This window comes from Pelobates fuscus, chromosome 1 (assembly GCF_036172605.1).
Source record: "Pelobates fuscus isolate aPelFus1 chromosome 1, aPelFus1.pri, whole genome shotgun sequence".
Taxonomy (NCBI): Eukaryota; Metazoa; Chordata; class Amphibia; order Anura; family Pelobatidae; genus Pelobates; species Pelobates fuscus.
In genome coordinates, this window is record NC_086317.1 from 79836873 (window position 1) to 79856566 (window position 19694).

The following is a 19694-nucleotide window of genomic DNA, read 5'->3' on the forward strand; positions in this document are numbered from 1 at the left end:
ACCCAAGTATATGGTACTCATCAGAAGCTTAACTGAAAAACACTGAGCCCCAGTGCGAAAATTGTCCTGGGCCCCTCCATATGTCTCATTCCCTCCCAACCCATCCAATAGTCTCATCCCCTATCTCCCCCCCCCCCCCCCCCAGTGTCTCTTTCCCTCTTCCCCCCAGCCACTCCATTTGACTCATTCTCGCACCAGCCCTTATATTTGTCTCTTTCCCTTTCCCCACAGTCCCTTCAGGTGCCTAATTTCCACTCCCCCCAACCCCTCCATGTGCCTAATTCCCCTCCATGTGTCTCATTCCCTCTTCCCCCAGCCACTACATGTGTCTCATTCTCTCACCCCCCCAGTTCCTACATTTGTCTCATTCCCCTCCAGCCCCTTCATGTGTCTCATTCTCTCTTCCCCCAGCCCCTGCATTTGTCTCATTCCCACTCCCCCACAGCCCCTCCATTTGTCTCATTCCCACTCCCCCCAGCCCCTCCATTTGTCTCATTCCCTCTCTCCTCCAGACCCTCCATTTGTCTCATTCCCTTTCCCCCTTGCTCTTTCATGTGTCTCATTCTCCCTACCACCAGCCACTCCATGTGTCTCATTCCCTCTCCCCCAGTCCCTCAATTTGTGTCATCCCCCTCCCCCTCAGTCCTCCATTTGTCAGACCCGCAGGTGGGGAGCAGCACAGCACAACACTCCCCTCCTACTGGTGTCCCGGCAACAGCGTGGCACGGCTGGTATGGCAGTGCACCGGGCATGAAGTTATAGTACCGGGCCCAATTGCAGCTATGACCCCTGTGACTGTGGTAGGTATGCCACTGATACTCGTTCTTCTATTGACCTAAAAACACGAAAGACAGAAGGCTGAGCAATCTCACTATTACCATTTCATGTATTATCTGAAGCGCAAATATATACACAAACGAAGTGGAATTAAGTGTGGTGGCAACAAACAATTGCCACAAATCACCTCAGTGGAAACCCCTTACACCACTCGAAAAGATACAATCATAAAATCCATACAATGTAGTAGGTGGATGACACTTCTGATAATTTCTGTAAAAAATATATAGAGAACAATATAGTGTAATATTGTCTATACAGCTTAATAGGAGTGGGAGTCAGGTACTCACAAGCCTAGAACCAAATCACAACATATGGCTCTCATGGATGTTGCCTTGGAACTCTTTGTGCAGGGTGTCCCTCTCCCTTCTGGTTCCTTCAGTTAGGAATATATTTCATGTATTAGTTACCATTCAAAACAAAGCCAAATTCATGCCAAGTATGCCCTTTCTATTTTTTATTTATTTTTTCTCAATCTTTCTTTTATTAAGGCATGTAAGATGGGTTACAGAATAGAGAAAGGGAAATATACAAGTGGTACACAAAATAGGGTTAATACAGCAATAACATTGATGGTTTATATTTCCGCGATATTAATGCCCCATTTTTGTTTTTATGTTAATTAACGAAAACATATTATAAATAGGCTTGAATAATATGCAATGGCACTTATGTGACAGTTTCATTATATATCATAACCTAACGTTGCGGGAGATACATAAAGCCTAATCTATGAACATGAGGGTTATGTTGATAAGGTCATTGAACATACTGCCATTTTTATATGAAGTGAGAACATGTGAGAAATGCAGGATACATCTGGTGTAAGGATTATACGCTAGATACATGGTTCATCAGGCGAGATAGGCTCAATGTACGCAATACAAGAGGTTTGCTTCATGGAGTATTAGGTTAGAATTGCTATGGAAGCATATCATAGGTTATACAAGATGGAATATTTTGACAGGCGTTTACACTAAGATACGATATGCATTGATTAATAAATCCAAGAAAAACAAAAACAAAATCAAGAGCACCTTGTTACCCCCTTCTGAACCTAGTATGAAGCGCTTGTACTTCGCTAATCATAATGCTTATTGGTAGGGCTTATAGCACTGCAGGCTAATACACAAAGCTAAACAATTGCTAGGCAAACATGAATAGTAAAAACAGTATGCTTTGGTGCGCGATTTTTCTGGGGCTGCAGCTGCATTCCAATAGATTTTTCCCTCTTGGTCCTCTGAGGGTCTGGGTCAGCCATTGTGGTGAGCTTGGTGTCACTAACGTGTGTTCGTCGGTTCGTGGGTCAGTTTGTTGCAGGCTGGGTGGGAGGTAAGTAGGTGGTCTGTCTCCATGCTGTGGTAACCCCATTTGTCAGCATTCTGGTGGGAAAAGACGGTGTCTTGGTAGTGTGCGGCAGTAGCTGCTGTGTCTCTGGTCCAGACTTTTGAGGGGGGCTATTTCTGGCTGTGTGCTGGGTGAGTGGTAAACTTGTTCGGCCCCCCAGGTCAGTGTTTGCGGGCCCAGCGGCGTTGGGGGTTCGGTGGTTGTTGTGGCTTAGTGTTATAGGGGTTAGCCTGTAGGGTCTTGCTCTTTTGATGCCCCCTTTATCTATGCTCGTCAACTGTGGTTGTACCTTTGGTGGTGGGCAGCCGACATATCACTGGGGCCGGCTGTAGTGTTGAAAGGCTTCCCCCTCGCTCCGTTTGCGGGTAGGTCGCGCACATGGCTGGCTGGCGTGCGGCAGCCATCTTAATGAGGAATGCCCTATGGTCTGCGGCAGGGTATTCATTTGCTTGCCCGCTTGCTGCACCTCTGGTTGCCCATGCAGACCGGGATAACCCCCCCGGTCCCAGGGGGGGGGGAGGCCAGGCACCGGCCGGAGACCCGGGAGAGCGGCCGTCTCGTCCTGGCTCAAGCTCCCATGTACCCCAGGCCCTTGTAGGGACGGTGCTGGTGGTCTTGGCAGGTGTCCCCGTGTACCTCTGCAGATGGGGGTCAGTTTGGTTGCCGTTTCGGTGTGCTGGGTGAGCTATTTCTAGCGGTTTGCGCCGTTTTTCCAGTCCCGGAGCAGGAGCTCAGACAGAACGCGTCTGATCCCGCCGGCGGCCAGGCCCCGCCCCTCTATTTTTTTTTAATATTAGTTTTGGCATTTTCCACAGCGCTTTACGATATTATAAAAGGGGGAAATTTTGCAATAAATAAGACAATCACCAAATGTAACAGGAACAATAGGTTGACAAAAGCCCTGTTCAAACAAGCCTCTCCATTTGTTTAATTCCCCACCCCTCACAATCATATCTTTATAACACCAGGCATAATTGTACATTGGGAAGTGATAATATTTGAAGATAATACAAATAAAAACGGTATTTGTATTTGATGATTTAATGAATAAGCAAACTTCAGCCATGTGACCCACTCTAGAAGTGGCATGCAGTGCAAAGTCCTACACGTCAATCATAGTGTTGGCTCCGCCCACCAGATGGGGCACTTCCAGTGTCGTCATTAGCCCGCGCCGATGTAAACAATCAGAGACGCTTACAGCATGGCGGCGGAAAATGCGGTTCCCAAGCCAGCGCGACCGAAAAAAGAGCCGCAGCCCCTGATCATACCGAAAAATGCCACGGACGAGCAGAGGCTGAAGTTGGAGCGGCTGATGAGGAACCCTGTAAGATTCTAGTATTTGGTTCAGGGGAGGGATAAGCGATGCAGTGACTGAGGATCAGATTGAATGAATAGAGACATAGGAGAATGTGCCAAAATAATGTAAAATATGTTAGAATTCAGTTATATTTAATATCTGACCGCTTGGTATGTTCCATACAAAACCCAGCCATCCTGGCCGACTATCATGTGATGTGTAGTCCACAGCAGCAGGAGTGCAAAACAGAAGTAGGTGCTTTGTTTCCCAATCTATATATACAGGGGGAGTTAGGAGAGGGGGAGGTTGGTGATCTGTAAATACAGGGTTTATTTCCAGTGGTGTCTACAAGACTTTAACAATATGTATTGTTTTGGAATACCGTTCATTATCCCTGGGAGTATTTAAAGGGTCACTATAGTGCCAGGAAAACTTGTTTTCTTGGCTCTGTAGGGTCTTTGCTTTCCTATGCGGAAGCGCCTCTAGCGGCTGTCAATGAGAGCCACTAGAGGCTGGATTAACCCTATTGTAAAGTTTACAGCTGCAGGGTTAACACTAGGGGGACCTGGAACGCAGACCACTTCATTCAGCTGAAGTGGTCTGGGTGCCTATAGTGGTCCTTTACGCACAGTTATGCTTAACCCCTTGAGGACGCTAGACGGTTCAGGACCGTCATCTGCATTTTTCCCGACGACGGTCCTGAACCGTCCTAAATTTAAAATGTACTTACCCGATCGCCGTCGTTCCCCCGGCGGCGATCGGCGGTGCTCCCGGTGTGGGGAGACAGCCCAGACAGTCTCCCCATGGCGGATAAGGACCCCTGGGGCCATGTGATCGCCCAACAGGGCGACCACATGGTCACAATAGGTGTCCTAGTCTCTGCCTGCAGGGGGACTGTCTGTGCTGACAGGCAGTCTCCCTGCAACTGTAAAATCATAAAAAATTTTAAAGTGAAAGTTAATAAAAAAAAAAAATATTATTATATATGTGTATATATATATGATATATATAGACATATATTATACCTATATAATATATGTCTATATATCATATATATAATGTCATGCTAAGTGTATTTTTATATTAATATGTACATATATTAATATAAAAATACACTTATAATTAATTTACACACGTATATATATAATATATATAACTATATATATATTATATTATAAAATACGAATAATAAATAATTTAAATTAAATTAAAAATAATAATAAAAATAAAAAAAAATGATATATCTATACGAAATGTTATTCTAACTGTATTTTGATATTAATATATATATATATATATATATATCTCAAAATACACTTGGAATGAAATTGTATATATAAATAAATAAAAAGAATGCAAACTATTCATATGTCCCTATACAAAATTACATAAATAATTATATAAATATACGTAGACTTCAAATATATAAATATGCATATATATTTAAATGCGTATTTATGTAATATTTTTACATAATTAAGTTATTTTATTGATTGCAATTTAAGGGACCTGCCTGCCAACCCAGGCCGAAAGTCCAGAGAATTTAATTTGCTATCACTGTATTTTACCCTGTAACGTTCTACGACACCCTAAAACCTGTACATGGGGGGTACTGTTTTACTCGGGAGACTTCGCTGAACACAAATATTAGTGATTCAAAACAGTAAAACATATCACAGCGATGATATTGTCAGTGAAAGTGACTTTTTTTTGCATTTTTCACACACAAACAGCACTTTTACTGATGATATAATTGTTGTGATACATTTTCCAGTTTTGAAACACTAATATTTGTGTTCAGCAAAGTCTCCTGAGTAGAACAGGACCCCCCATGTACAGGTTTTATAGCGTTTTTGAAAGTTACAGGGTCAAATATATGGGTCAAATATTTTTACATTGAAAATGGCCAGGTTGGTTACGTTGCCTTTGAGAGCGTATGGTAGCCCAGGAATGAGAATTACCCCCATGATGGCATACCATTTGCAAAAGAAGACACCCCATTTGCAATACCTTGGGTTATGTCCAGTCTTTTTTAGTAACCACTTAGTCACAAACACTGGCCAAAATTAGCGTTCAATTTAGTTTTTTACTTTTTTCACAAACAAATATGAACGCTAACTTTGGCCAGTGTTTGCGACTAAGTGGCTACTAAAAAAGTCTGGACATACCCCATATTGAATACCCTGGGTTGTCTACTTTAAAAAAAATATGTACATGTGGGGTGTTATTTAGCAATTTATGACAGATAATAGTGTTACAATGTCACTATTGATACATTTTAAAAATGTATGTTTTGAAACCGCAATATCCTACTTGTACTTATAGCCCTATAACATGCAAAAAAATAGCAAAAAGCATGTAAACACTGGGTATTTTTGAACTCAGGACAACATTTTGAATCTATTTAGCAGTTTTTTTCATTCGCTTTTGTAGATGAGTAAAAGATTTTTCACATAAAATTCAAAAAACGTGTATTTTTTTCAATTTTTCATCATATTTTTTTCATTTTTTTTAAATTAAATTACATGAGATTATATAAATAATGGTATGTAAAGAAAGCCCCTTTTGTCCTGAAAAAAACAATATATAATTTTGTATGGGAACAGTAAATGAGAGAGCGGAAAATTACAGCTAAACACAAACACCACAAAAGTGTCAAAAAGATGCCTGGTCGCAAATGTACAACATCGCAAAAAAAGTCCGGTCCTTAAGGGGTTAAAGGGGATGCTAGTCTTCAACATGTGTTCTAAATTTTTCAGTTTTTTTTTTTTTTCTCTATCAATTGGTAGTTTCGTATTGGTTTTATAATTTCAATTTGGCATGGTTTTGTCAAGCTTGTGTATGATATTCTTGTTATCATTTTTAATCCCACTTCTAAAACTGCATTGTGTTTAATGTGCCCCCTCCGTTGGCAGCATGAGGAATAGTTCTTGTTTTAGGACTGAAACAAATTGAGAATGTTCGTGTTGCATAATATTGTCTTCTCCCACTACAGGATAAACCTGCAACAATCCCAGAGAGACTGAAAGAATGGTCTCCAAGATCTGCTCCAGAATTTGTCAGAGATGTTATGGGTAAATATTCTTATGTTTTGAGACAAATTATTATGGTATTTCTGACTAATTATAACTTTTCCATAATTCTTTTGTTGCATTACTTTTATGTGAAGCATCCCTATATTAATATTTGCAGATAACAGGTACTCTGTTTTCTAGTGTTTTTTTAAAGCCACTTTTATCTTGGCATAGAAAATGAAGTATGATGAGCATAGATGATTAATTTGTGCAGTTTTCTCTTTTTTTTTTTTTTTTTACTTTTAAAACCGTAAAACTGATTTTGAGCTTTCTCCATGATGCTTTTCAGATAATGTGTATACATCCCCCATTGCATTTTGTCATGTATTAATACTAGAGCATCACTGCATCTTAAAGAAATATTACATGTGTTTGGACAACTTTAAAAGGACACACTAAGCACCCATAGCACCACATCTTTATGTAGTGGATTTATTGCATAGATGCTGTATCTAAATTTCAGACAATGGAAAAGTTAACAATTAGCATTGTGACATTTCTGAGAAACGACAATGTTTACATTTGTCTGAGAGAACACCTATATGGCTGCCAGGCTGACCCCTTCCAGAAGCACTTCCATCTTAAAATAACAATTACTTGAAAAATAATTTACATTACTGTCCCTCAGAAGCTGCTGCGTAACCATTAAAGTCATACATAAGCAGTCGGGACATAGGACAGTATGCAGCAATCACCATGCTTCACCAATCAAATGCTTTTCATACAGAACCACTGACTCCAGTGCTACTCTGTGCAGGATTTATGAACATCATCATTTTGGGTTGGATGACACTGAATGTGAAGATCTTTTATTTTAGAAAGTCTTCACGAGAAAGGACCTTTAGTGGCTGTCAGTCTTAAAGACATAAGAGGTGTGGTTTGTTAAGAGGAAATTTATTTGGTGCTTGGTGTCCCTTTTAAGACCTTTGTCTTCACATACAGGTTCATCACTCAATGCGTGATAAGAGTGCTGCTATTGCCTCTAATAGTGGAGGATTGGATTCGGTGCTTCTATGAGAGCTTCAGATTGGCAGAGTGGGATATTTGTTGTACATAAACCTATAAATATAAGTTAATCTGTTCATTTAAAAATCACACAAAATAAGAGAACACTCCCAGTGTAAAAGATGATTGTAACATTCTACCGTAGTACATATAGCACAGAGCTCCTTATACTTTATGTATTCAATGCTAGTGTTTGAGCTCTTGCACTTTGTTGGCTGCCACTATTTTTAACATGTAACTATTTTAGAATTTTTTTGTACTGGGCAATGTGTCCCTAATGCTTCTTTATATGAATGATTGGAGAGAGGTCAGCAGTTAGGATAATCTCATCAAGGGAGCCACTGCGGTGTAGAGGAACATGTCCTGGTGCTGGGTTACAGGCTTAATTGCTGCTTTTGTTTAAACTACCAGATTCTATTTTTATTTTATTTTTACATTTAAATTGTAGGGATTCTCTATCTAAAAAAATGTATTTATATTTAACGTTTATGTGTTCATGTAAGTGGTTATTAAGCACTAAATTAAGAGCATTAATAGCGTAATGTGCATGCTAAGTTTTGCCCAAGTACTGGAAACAAATCTTGTAGTTAAAATATACACATACTAGCACCTCTTTCTGAATCTGTTTGTCGCAAGATTTCAGGCTTCTGAAAGCTGTAAAATAAGTCTCCTCATGCAGCACTGTTATGTTGTGGAGATAGTGATCAACATAGAACTGCAAATACCAGACATCTAAGTGCATTGCCAACTTTGTTACAGTGTGTATACATATGATATCACATTAACTTGTCTACTAATCTCAGCTGGAAAACTATTTTTTTTTTTCAGGTTCCAGTGCAGGGGCAGGAAGTGGCGAGTTTCATGTGTATCGGCACCTTCGTCGAAGGGAGTACCAGAGACAGGAATTTATGGATTCTATGTCTGATAAGGTTAATTGTTTCTTCTTCCTTTCTTCAATTTATTCTAGAAATGTTGCGTGCTTATTTAATATCGATCTCAAATACTAGTCTGTGAACATTTTCACCAAACCTTTACAATGTGCCATTCTACAGTTTTCCACAGTTTTTTTTTTTTTTTTTTTTAATGCGTGTGTCATTTTTGTATGTGACTTATAAAAAAACTATATATATATGTATATATGTATGTGTTATAATCTATCTCCATGCTGTAAGGCAATATTGAATATACTAATTCATACAGTTTTTTTTTATTTTTTTAATGTATCAATATACAACTGTATTACAGCAAAAGCTAGACGAAGATTTTCAGAGAAAATTATTGCAGAACAAAATCTTGCAAGAGGAGAAAATGTCAAAGCGCAGATTAAAACGGTATATGTCTTTCTTTTTGTTTTTTATTTAATTTTTTTTGGTGAACAACTGAAGCTCATTTGCCTGTGGGGCATTACAATGTAATATTAATATCAACATAAATTAAGATGCAGCTTTTGCCCAGAACAGCTGCGCTGGGAAGTCTGTAAATGGACAGTTAAAAAAAAAAAAAAAAAGGCTTGGATTAGTTGGATTAGAGATGAGGGACTGCAAATGCTTCAGACAAGAGATCTGCAGCTATGGCAAGCTGTTCTTAGATATAACCCCAATGAAAAAAAAAATCACTATTAAAGGGGACACTCCAGGCACCCAGACCACTTCTGCCCATTGGAGTGGTCTGGGTGCCAACTCCCACTACTCCTAACCCTGCAAGTGTAATTATTGCAGTTTTTTATAAACTGCAAAAATTACCTTGCAGGGTTAACTCCCACCTCTAGTGGCTGTCTACTAAACAGCCACTAGAGGTCACTTCCTCCTTCATAGCACAGGAAACCTGTGCTAGAGCGTTGCTGGACGTCCTCACGCTGTGTGAGGACCTCCAGTGTCGCTCATTTCCCCATAGGAAAGCATTGAAATTATTTTTCAATGCTTTCCTATGGGGAGCGCTAATGCGCATGCGTGCCATTGCCGCGCATGCACATTAGGTCTCCTCGGCCGGTGGGCGGGATCAGTCATGCCCACTGGCTGACGCAATGCGGAGGAGGAGACAACGGCGAGGGACATCGCCGCTGCCTCAGGTAAGTGACTGAAGGGGTTTTCACCCCTTCAGTAACTGGGGATTGGGGGGTCGGAGGGAGAGGGACCCTCTAGTGCCAGGAAAGCACTGGAGTTTCCCTTTAAATGCATGCATGTTTTCATTGAGGGCATATCTACTAAACAGTGATTTTTATTATTTTTGTATTTGGCAGTGGAGTGTACCTTTAAGTAATTCTCTCTCAATCTCTCTTCTGCTCTCCATTTAAGTACCCCCATTCACAATTATATTATTATATGCATTTGTTCATCGCTCCACCCATCTATCCTACGTTTGATGTTGTTGGTGTCTAGCATGGTCATTCTCTGCTAGGCTGTTGCTTCTCTACAGCCTCAACAGTCCAGTAGATTTTGCGCAGGGAAATAATGTGCTTTGTATTTCTCCTCCTCCACCCAGTCAGAAACTGACTCTTGAGAGTAGAGGATATATGGCTGCTTATTCTGTACAATAGCTTGGCCATACTACACAGTAGTCCTCTCCAACCAATTTTATGATTGTCCATACCATTTGCAGGCCCCAAAGAGCCACAGTCCATGAGTGCTTTGCTCTTGCTTACTTTTTTACTTTTCTTTTATACATAATTTTAAATTCTATTGCGTCATTGTCCATGTTTATTGTTTTTTCATAGGCAAAAGTTGAAAGAGAAGAAGATGGCAAAAAAGGCAAAAAAAGATGAAAAGGGTTTGGATTTTTTTTAAGTTCTATATGTATTATTTGGAGTTTTGTGGATAAAGGTATTATATTGGCTTTTTGCAGCAAGTATTGAGTCTGTATGTTGTTGTCCTGTGTAGAATAACAATGTGAATCTCAATGTGTAAGCTGGTGATCTAGTATGCTACGTGCTGCTTTCTTCACAATCTTAAAAATTTTGAGTGAATTCTGATCCTGGATTATTATTATTTTTTTCTCTTACTAAAACAAAAGCTGCCCACAATCCCACACGGACTGATTTGGTTAATTCATCCGTTTTCTCGATCTGAATTGTAAATATATAATAAATAACACACTGCTTTAAAGAAATTAAGGATAAAATAGACCATTTAATTGAAATAATTTTTAGAAATATCAAATGAACATTCGAATGATAAACAACATTTTTCTTAATTATTGCTTCCACTATTTATTTAAAAAAAAAAAAAAATGATTTTAAACTTTTATTCCTGCTCCAAGACATACTCCTCATTGCAGCCCATTCCACCTACTGTGAAGTCACTAAACCTGAGGATTTCTGTCCTGTTTCTAACAAAGAATCATTGCGAATATATACAGCATACATAGCTGCATTACGTGCTGACTCTGGATGTGAAATAGATTCAGTTATTGAATGGATATTAATCTGAGGCCCCTAGTGGCTGTCTGAATGACAGACAATAAAATATGTGGTGATTGCAAATAGAACAACCGTTCTAACGGGCATCATGTATGCCACAAACTCACTTTATTAAAATGAAGTAATTTCTTTTTAGACTTTCCCTTTACCAAAAATGTTTATAAAACATCATAATGGAAATATGTCATGCAACATATACATGTTTTACAATCTGGGGCTAATGAGCATGATTTAAATTTTGATTCATCCACACTTTGTGCATGTGGGATATATTTTGTTAAGAAGTATAAAATAAACAGTCCTGTCACTGTTAAACTTGATGGCTTTGTGTCGAATAAAGGATGTTATGTCATCTTATACTATAAGGGCTCTAGTGCAATGATATATATATATATATATATATATATATATATATATATATATATATATTGCATAAAGGAACACTCAATTAAAAATAAATTAAAAAAAATAACAATTTAGTAGATGTAGTCCCATGGCACACCTACCGGGGCTGAATTTTTACCTTCCAATAGCTAGTGCATGTTATTCGTTTAACATGGTTTTTATTGAGGATATATGAAATCTTGGCTTGCAATAGCTGCAGCTCTAATACCTGCAGCTACTGCAAGACCTTCTCTTTTTACTGAGCACAATCACAGACTTCTTAGTGAAATGTAGTGCACCTCATTGTAAAATCTTTGGAAGGCATGTGCTCTGAGCAATTCACAAAAACACAGTAAGGACCACTTAGATAGAAGGGGACAGGAAGGAAGGAAGGAAAAAAAAAACAACTAAATTGTATTGAAATTAAAACAGTGTTACAAAGTACTCTAAATACAGTAACAAATGTGGCCACTAAGAGCCATGTAGAGATGCTTGGTAGTAAACCACTCTTAAAAGTTGGAAGAAAACTACAGACCACCAGAGTCAAACAAGTCCCCAGTTATCACATGCAGGGACTAGTTTAGAAATAAGAACAGGTAGGGATCAAGAGAGAAACATGATCATATCACCCCCAAAGAAATTTAGGCGAACAAGAAAGGTCCCCAACAGAGCCACAAATTGACTGGAAATGCCATCTAGTGAAATAGATATGTGAAGGCTGAACCAAATCGGCAGAAGAAGAGCCTAACCTAAGCTCTCATACTGTCCCTAGTAACTCATTACTGTAGCTAAACTAATCGTGCCTACCTAAACCACTAGTTTTAAGACTGAAAGTATATACATAATTGTAAAAGGGAAAAAAAAATGCTACCAAAAAAGTGACAGGGAGCAAGGAGACCTGACGTGTGTCTCGGTTATTCCCTGTTTGAGGGAGTACAGCAAAAAGTGAACTGGCAGCAGCTTCCCCATTATACTCTTTTTAAAGGGACACTCCAGGCACCCAGACCACTTCTGCCTATTGGAGTGGTCTGGGTGTCAACTCCCACTACTCTTAACCCTGCAAGTGTAATTATTTCAGTTTTTTATAAACTGCAATAATTACCTTGCAGGGATAACTCCACCTCTAGTGACTGTCTACCAGACAGCCACTAGAGGGAACTTCCTGACTCATAGCACAGATAATCTTCTGTGCTAGAGCGTTGCTGGACGTCCTCACGCTGTGTGAGGACCTCCAGCGTTGCTCAATTCCCCATAGGAAAGCATTGAAAATCTCTTTCAATGCTTTCCTATGGGGAGACCTAATGCGCATGCGCGGCATTAGGTCTCCGTGGGCGGGATCAGTCTCGCCCACCGTCCGACGGAGTCAGTAGGAGGAGTGTAGGAGGAGGCAGCGTCGAGGGACATCGTCGCTGCCTCAGGTAAGTGACTGAAGGGGTTTTCACCCCTTCAGCAACTAGGGATTGGGGGGTGGGAGGGAGAGGGAACCTGCAGTGTCAGGAAAACTGATTGTTTTCCTGACACTGGAGTTTTCCTTTAACTCTAACTCTACTACTTAGGTGCTTTGAGCAATTGCTTGCTTCTTGGATTTAGCTAAACTAACAGGAAGTATCATGATTGATTGGTTGTCTGATTTATTTTAACATTTTTCTCTGTGTGTAACTGCCACTGAGGGTTGAAAACTGTTGACCTAATTCTAAGGTTGATATACCCACACTCAAAAATGGACAGAACTTTAAGTGGTAATAGCTGTTAGTCTCACCTAAAAACCTGAAAAATATTGTTTTGAATTGATCTTATGTAAGGCAAATTTAGTGACCGTGTCACCTTAAAATGCAATCTGATATGCTTCTAACTCTACTTTGCAAGACTTTTGTATTGGTATGTAAATTGACTGCATGCAACCACTTATTTATTGTTTCCCTATATCAATTTTAGATACTAACAAGGATGCTGACAACTCTCCAGAGCCAAGTGATGATGACAAATCGGAAGAGGAAGATGAAAGTTAAAAGGCCACCGTTGCCTACTGACAGAGATGATCTGAATTGGTGGGATTTACAGAGAAACAGATCTAGCTATGAACCATAAAACAGAGCTCTGTCAATAGCAGTTATTCCTTGGTCTCCACAGTGTCCTTCTCCGCTTTAAGACAATAGATTAAATAATTTGACTGACCAGGAGTTTGTACATTTAAAAAATATATAATTTGTTCCCTCAATACAAATATGATTTAACCACTCTATAGTTCAGAAAAAGTAGCTGGGATGATAAGAAATGTCCTGAAGGTTCAACCGTGTGCTGCTTCATTCAGGAAGCTTTTTAGAAAGTTTTTTGTTTTTTCTTCTTATGTCAGAGGGGGAATAATGAGTTTGTAAAACAAAACATGTTGGATGACAACTCAATAAAGTAACAGTTTATTTTTAATCTGTTTAATTTGGGATGGCTCAAGATAGATATATATCTCTCCACCTAATATACACTGTTTTTATATCACATACGGTTAAAAAATGTATGTGAATGCTATTGTACATTCATCTTCTGCCTTTATTTGCTGTAAAAATCCCAAGAGTTGTTTTAGGCCTTAAAGTGGCACGGTCACCATCGCATGCGCAAGAGTACAGCATTGAGGTCCTATGGGGAATCCCTGTGAGACCCTCCATAGACGCAGCCAATTCCCTGCAGCCGTCACTGGGATTGGCACATAGGCTCAGTCTTGTGTCAAGTTAAAGTCAAGCGGAGAAAAAGACAAAGTAGTTACTACTTTGTTCTCTCTCTCTCTCTTCCCCCCCCCCCCCGAGTAAATGTGTCGAATGGCTCTTATCTGCCGTCACATTCTATGTTTATATTCTGTAACAAAGATTCTACAGTGCTGCTTTAACATTTAAGCCAGGTAGCCAGGTCTTACAAAAAAATTGCTGTTTACACCTAGGGAGTCCATGGCACACTTACCAGGGCTGAATTTTTACTCTCCAATAGCTAGTGCCAAGTGGAAATTTTGATACACTTTCTTGGAGTCTTCAGCCTATTAAAATACAACTGTAACTTATATCATGGACAGTAATTAGAAAATGATAAACGGTGCACTATGCAGACAGGTTCCGATGATGGCATAGTCTGTCAACTAGAGTAGGGTTGAATAAAGATGAAAGGTAGAATATAACAGGAAAATAAGTTACATGCTTTTCTGATGAGTTGGGGTTTTAAGGCATTTGTGAAAGTTTGAAAAGTAGGTTAAAGCAAGACTGCAGCTGTGGAGTAATCTTGAAAACTGATGTTGGCTTTGTGGTGCAAACGAAGAGAAGTTGTAAGTCATCGGCAAATTGGTCTGGATGGAAAGAGAGAATATGTAGGTTGAAGCACTGTTAAATGCTTTATAGGCAAGTCCTAAGGTGTTGAATCGAAACTTATATGCCAGGGGTGCCTTAAAGGTAGATCCCTCAGATTATATGCAATATTACCACCCTTTTACTTAAAGGGACCGTTTAGTTCCCTTGAGGCACCATAAGAACTTCATCTAGATGAAGTTATGATGCCAGGAGGCATCCGGTCACACACTTACCTTCAGGGGTTAAATGTGTTTCATGAATCTGAAAATCAGGAAGTTGCAGTGTGGGGAGCTGTGCTCGACACTGGATTCATCTTCAGGGTTTAACCCCTGAAGGTAAGTGTGTGCCTGGGGGTCTCCTGGCACCATAACAACTTCAATTAGATGAAATAGCAACAATACAGCATAAAAGTACACGCAAGAGTGTCATACAGAAACACAGTACAGAGAAGTCAGGCTAAATAGTAGAGTAAGTAGGAGTAGATTAAAAAAATAAATAAAACCTGAGAAAGTAGCTCAAAAACTGGAAAGATGGTCACCAGTCCTCTAAATGTACATAAAACCACAAATATCACTTACTTAAAAAGATGAAAAGATACCAGGAGCTACAGATGTGAAGTGAAGCCGTATCCTCATGAAACACGTAAGGCAAAGCATTGGACGTTTTGGATGACTATCAGGCAGTCCCACCTCTCACTAACCTGCTGCTACTTTCCTTTGGAGAACTACCGAAGACTGATCCAGAGACAAGTTGGGCGTACCCTGGAGTGAGGCTTCAGGTGGAAGACTCTGTGGAACGCACGCCCACCTCACCGGCGGCTCACACACAGCAGACTGCAGCTCCCACTAATCTCATCTATCTGCCGTATCGTCATACCAGGTTTAAGTGAAGACTGTTCAGAGTCAATTTTTATACATCTTTGCACTTTTATTATGGATTATTTTAACTTTATCAATTCATTAAAGTTTTTTGAAGAGCATCTTTTTTTGCTTCATCTTTTTTTTGGCACATATAGCCTCTGTTTAGCATACAGTTCCTTTTTGTACTGTTTTGCTATCTATTTGATTGCATATATTTACTAACTTTTTGGTAAATTATGTTCGTGTCATAAGGGTCACTTGATTGTTTGTCATCTATACACAATCTATATATAGTGCATTTACCTCTATGCTACACATTGAGGAGTGGCCATTTTTATTTTATTTCTGTCTTTATAATTTATTTTTTTCTTTATTTTATTTATCTTCTTTTTCTACCATTTTTGACTTATTATTCACCATTTTACACTAGCCTTCATGGACTTATCATATTATCCCATTATAGTTATTGTGGACTTATTATTACTATTTTTATTCCATTTTTAGTATTGTGGATTTACCTTTTATGATATTATCTGCGTTGGGTTTTATATGCCTATACTATCGGAGTATTACTATCAACATTAACTATTGGTTATCTGTGAGTTTACTGTAGCTCCTTGTATCTTTTCATCTTATTTTTTTAAGTAAGTGATATTTGTGATTCAATTAGATGAAGTTGTGTTGGTGCCTGAACACCATTACCACTACAGTTTGTAGTATCAGCAAGACTCCAGGATGGCAGGAAACACATTTGTCATAAATGGTATAATATAAAGTCAACTATAATTTTATAAGGACTGCTGCTCCAAATGTGTGGGTGAAATGGTGGTAACTTTCTAGGATGATACCAGACGGCTTAATAACTAGCAGCTGTATATGTATTTAAATGATCACTATAGGGTCAGGAACACAAACATGTATTCCTGACCCTATAGTGTTAAAACCACAATCTAGCCCCCTGGGCCCCTCATGCCTCTCATTAATATAGCAAAATCTTACTGTATTCAAGCCTGAAGCTCTGCATGCTGTTTGCCTCAGAAAACCAAGCTGTCTGCTGACATCATCAGAAGTTGTAGCCTGATCCAAGCACAGTGCTTCCCCATAGGATTGGCTGAGACTGACAAAGAGGCAGATCAGGGGCAGAGCCAGCATGATTCAAACACAGCCCTGGCCAATCAGCATCTCCTCACAGTGTCCACATGCAGAGGGAGGAGATACTGAATGTTTGGATGCATTTTAGGCAGCCATGACCCAGGAAGGATCTCTAACAGCCATCTGAGGAGTGGCCAGTGAAGTTATCACTAGGCTGTAATGTAAACACTGCTTTTTCTTTGAAAATACAGTGTTTACAGCAAAAAGCCTGAACCTAATGATTCTACTCACCAGAACAAATCCAATAAGCTGTAGTTGTTCTGGTGACTGTAGTGTCCCTTTAATTATTATGTATTGAATGTATTTAAATAAATTTGTGGTTGTGATTAAAGGTTTACTCCAAACATCATTACAGGCTGCTGTAGTGGTTATGATAGGAGTACTGTGGCCCATTTTACCGGTAACGGGGCAAACTGTTTTGCAACATTTTTACTCTCTTACCTGGGTCCTTGACTGTTGCAGAAGATCCCTTAGTGGCCAGTGACGAGTATCAATCTTCTGCAGAACTGCAGCAGCCAGAAGCCAATCCCACCGCCATTCATTGACTTGAAGTGTCATCTGACTGCTCTCTGCCAATGAATGCAACTCTGCGCATAAGAATACATTGTGGTCTGTGGTCTCTCGTTTAGCGTTAATTAATCAAGGTTTACCAGTAATTATAGGGATAGCACAAGGGCTTTCCAGACACTATAACCACTTGAATGAGATTAAGTTGTTACAGTGCCTGGAGTCTCCCTTTTATTCACAAAAATGTTCACTATTGTGAATTCTGCAGAAACTGTTTCACTAAATATCTAGCTGAAAATGCTTGTTTTTTTTCAATTCTGCTATTATGGCCTATAATTTGAATTGCCATCAGTAAACAACACTGTCAGAATGATCTTTTAAACTTCAATACGATACGTTTATAGTAACATAATACTGGAGTCCCCAATTGCTTGCACCAAGCAGATCACTTCCAGATTAGGATGAAACATCATGAGTCAGCAGCCTCTCTATCTGATCTAAACAGAGAAAGGATAGGGGGCACTCCCGAGACCTGAATTTTGCATGAAAGGTGCTGCTGCTGTGACCAAAATTTCATGAATGAGAAAATAGTGCAGCGCACTCAGACTACAAAAATACAAAAAACAAAGAAGGCTACTAAAATGCCTAACTAAGTATAAATATGGGGATTTGGTTCCACCATATGGCCATATGTTGTTAAGCCCACCACTACTTTCAAAGTACCCCATTATCGGTGGGTCCTACACTACAATGTGGGAGACAAATAAATAGTAATAGTGTCATAAATAAAATAGTGTTAAATACTAGTAAGAGCATAGTGAGTATACAAACAAAAGTGATGAAAGCAATTAAAAGCAGTGTTAAAACTATCTCTATCTGATCTAGGCTTTTTAATTTTTTTATTTACTCCCATGATATAATAGACTATGAGTGGAACTCATAATCAGGGTCCTCAATAAATGCTTGTAATAGTTTGTTTTTTTCTGTTATACCCCTCACTACAGCTGTACAGCTCTACAGGATATGTTGGCACTATATAAATGTTTATAATAGTAGATTGACGGCCACAACATTGCGATCATATTCACAGTCTGGTTTACAGTGATCTCATGAGCCACCTGTTAGAGCCATAGAATGATAGGTGTTTGGTGTGGATGACAAAGTAGGAAGTAAAATCCCTGTTTTGTTGTCACTCTGCAATAGGGCTGTAATTATTTGTGTATAGAGAGTACTGAGAACGTACCACAGCTCAAATAAATTGCCCCTTTGTGGGTCCCCGCTAAGATCACAAGCTGGTTTTAGATCATCTTGTGCCATTACAAAAAGAACCAGGCCATTTACATATCACACTGATCCAACCCAAAAGGGTGGAAAAGACTCAAAATGCAGCCCAGCTCTCTCTGCATAAACTACATAAACTCCTGACAATTGCTTCAACCTTTTTAGTCATCATCAGTGAGGTATAGCCAATATCCATTTAGGCACCATGAGCAAGGGGTCCACGTCTGGGTTACCCTTTCAATTTAGGGAGAGCAAAAATAAACTAGGTGCAAGAAAGTTATGAGCCAATCAGGACAGGGCCGAATTATAATATATGCTAAGTTTTTTAAGGTGCTTAGAGTTGCCAATTAAAGCGAAGCTATCACTTCTATGGAAATTTTATCCTTAGAAAAATACTTGACATCTCCTTTCCCACTATATTCTTTGGCACAAAATGTTAACAACAATTACTGGCAGGGATTCAAGATGAGGTACTCAGTTCCAAGAAGGAAATTAATACAGCAGCGTAAATTTTATTTTTCAGATCTCACAAACATATTTGCTAAATGTAGTGAATAAGTAAACAGATTACAAATCCTGCAAAGTGAGCGTAACACTCCATGGAAACCATTGTGATGCAGAACTTGAAGGCTTTTAATTACTGAATGTTTTCAAGAAAGTACCTCTAGTGGCTGGTTGACTGATTGACTAGCAACGTAAATATTGCTGTTTCTCATAAACAGTAATGTTTAGATTTGCCAGAGTGCAGGGACAGGGTCTGGGATTAAGATATAGTGTTTTTTTAGTACTTAGAGTCAGTTTAAGTTCTTTGTTTAACCCCTTAAGGACACATGACATGTGTGACATGTCATGATTCCCTTTTATTCCAGAAGTTTGGTCCTTAAGGGGTTAAAATCATAAGCAAAGTTTTTAAAATGTAAAAGGATATCACTATATTTTTGATTTTGCACTATTAGTGCAATAAATTGCATAAAATACACATTTTAATGTTGGTTTCTTTTTTGAATGTACTTGGTTCTATAGTAATTCTATTAATATGTGAAGAGATATAGAGAAATATATATATATATATATATACACACACACACACTTTATTTTGTGTAAAAAAAACAATATATAATTTATTTTGTCTTCATTTTTTTTTGGACCTTATAAGATTTTAGAAATATTTGCACAAAAATTTAAAGATTGAGATTGCACTTGATAAGA

General features: G+C 38.9%; 1 protein-coding gene across 1 annotated transcript; it reads left to right on the top strand.

Moving 5' to 3' along the window:
- Positions 1 to 3353: 3353 nt before the first annotated feature.
- On the top strand, positions 3354 to 13792 carry PRKRIP1 (PRKR interacting protein 1). The gene is made up of 6 exons (XM_063444158.1): positions 3354 to 3508; positions 6477 to 6555; positions 8389 to 8489; positions 8806 to 8891; positions 10274 to 10326; positions 13295 to 13792. Exons 1-6 carry the CDS (start codon positions 3386 to 3388, stop codon positions 13366 to 13368), a joined length of 516 nt encoding a protein of 171 aa, XP_063300228.1. The 5' UTR covers positions 3354 to 3385; the 3' UTR covers positions 13369 to 13792.
- The last annotated feature ends 5902 nt before the right edge of the window (positions 13793 to 19694 follow it).

Coding starts and splice junctions, on each gene's coding strand:
- PRKRIP1 (XM_063444158.1), top strand. CDS start 3,386: ATGGCGGCGGAAAATGCGGTTCCCAAGCCAGCGCGACCGAAAAAAGAG. Junction 3,509..6,476: donor AGCGGCTGATGAGGAACCCT/GTAAGATTCTAG, acceptor CTCCCACTACAG/GATAAACCTGCAACAATCCC. Junction 8,892..10,273: donor TCAAAGCGCAGATTAAAACG/GTATATGTCTTT, acceptor GTTTTTTCATAG/GCAAAAGTTGAAAGAGAAGA.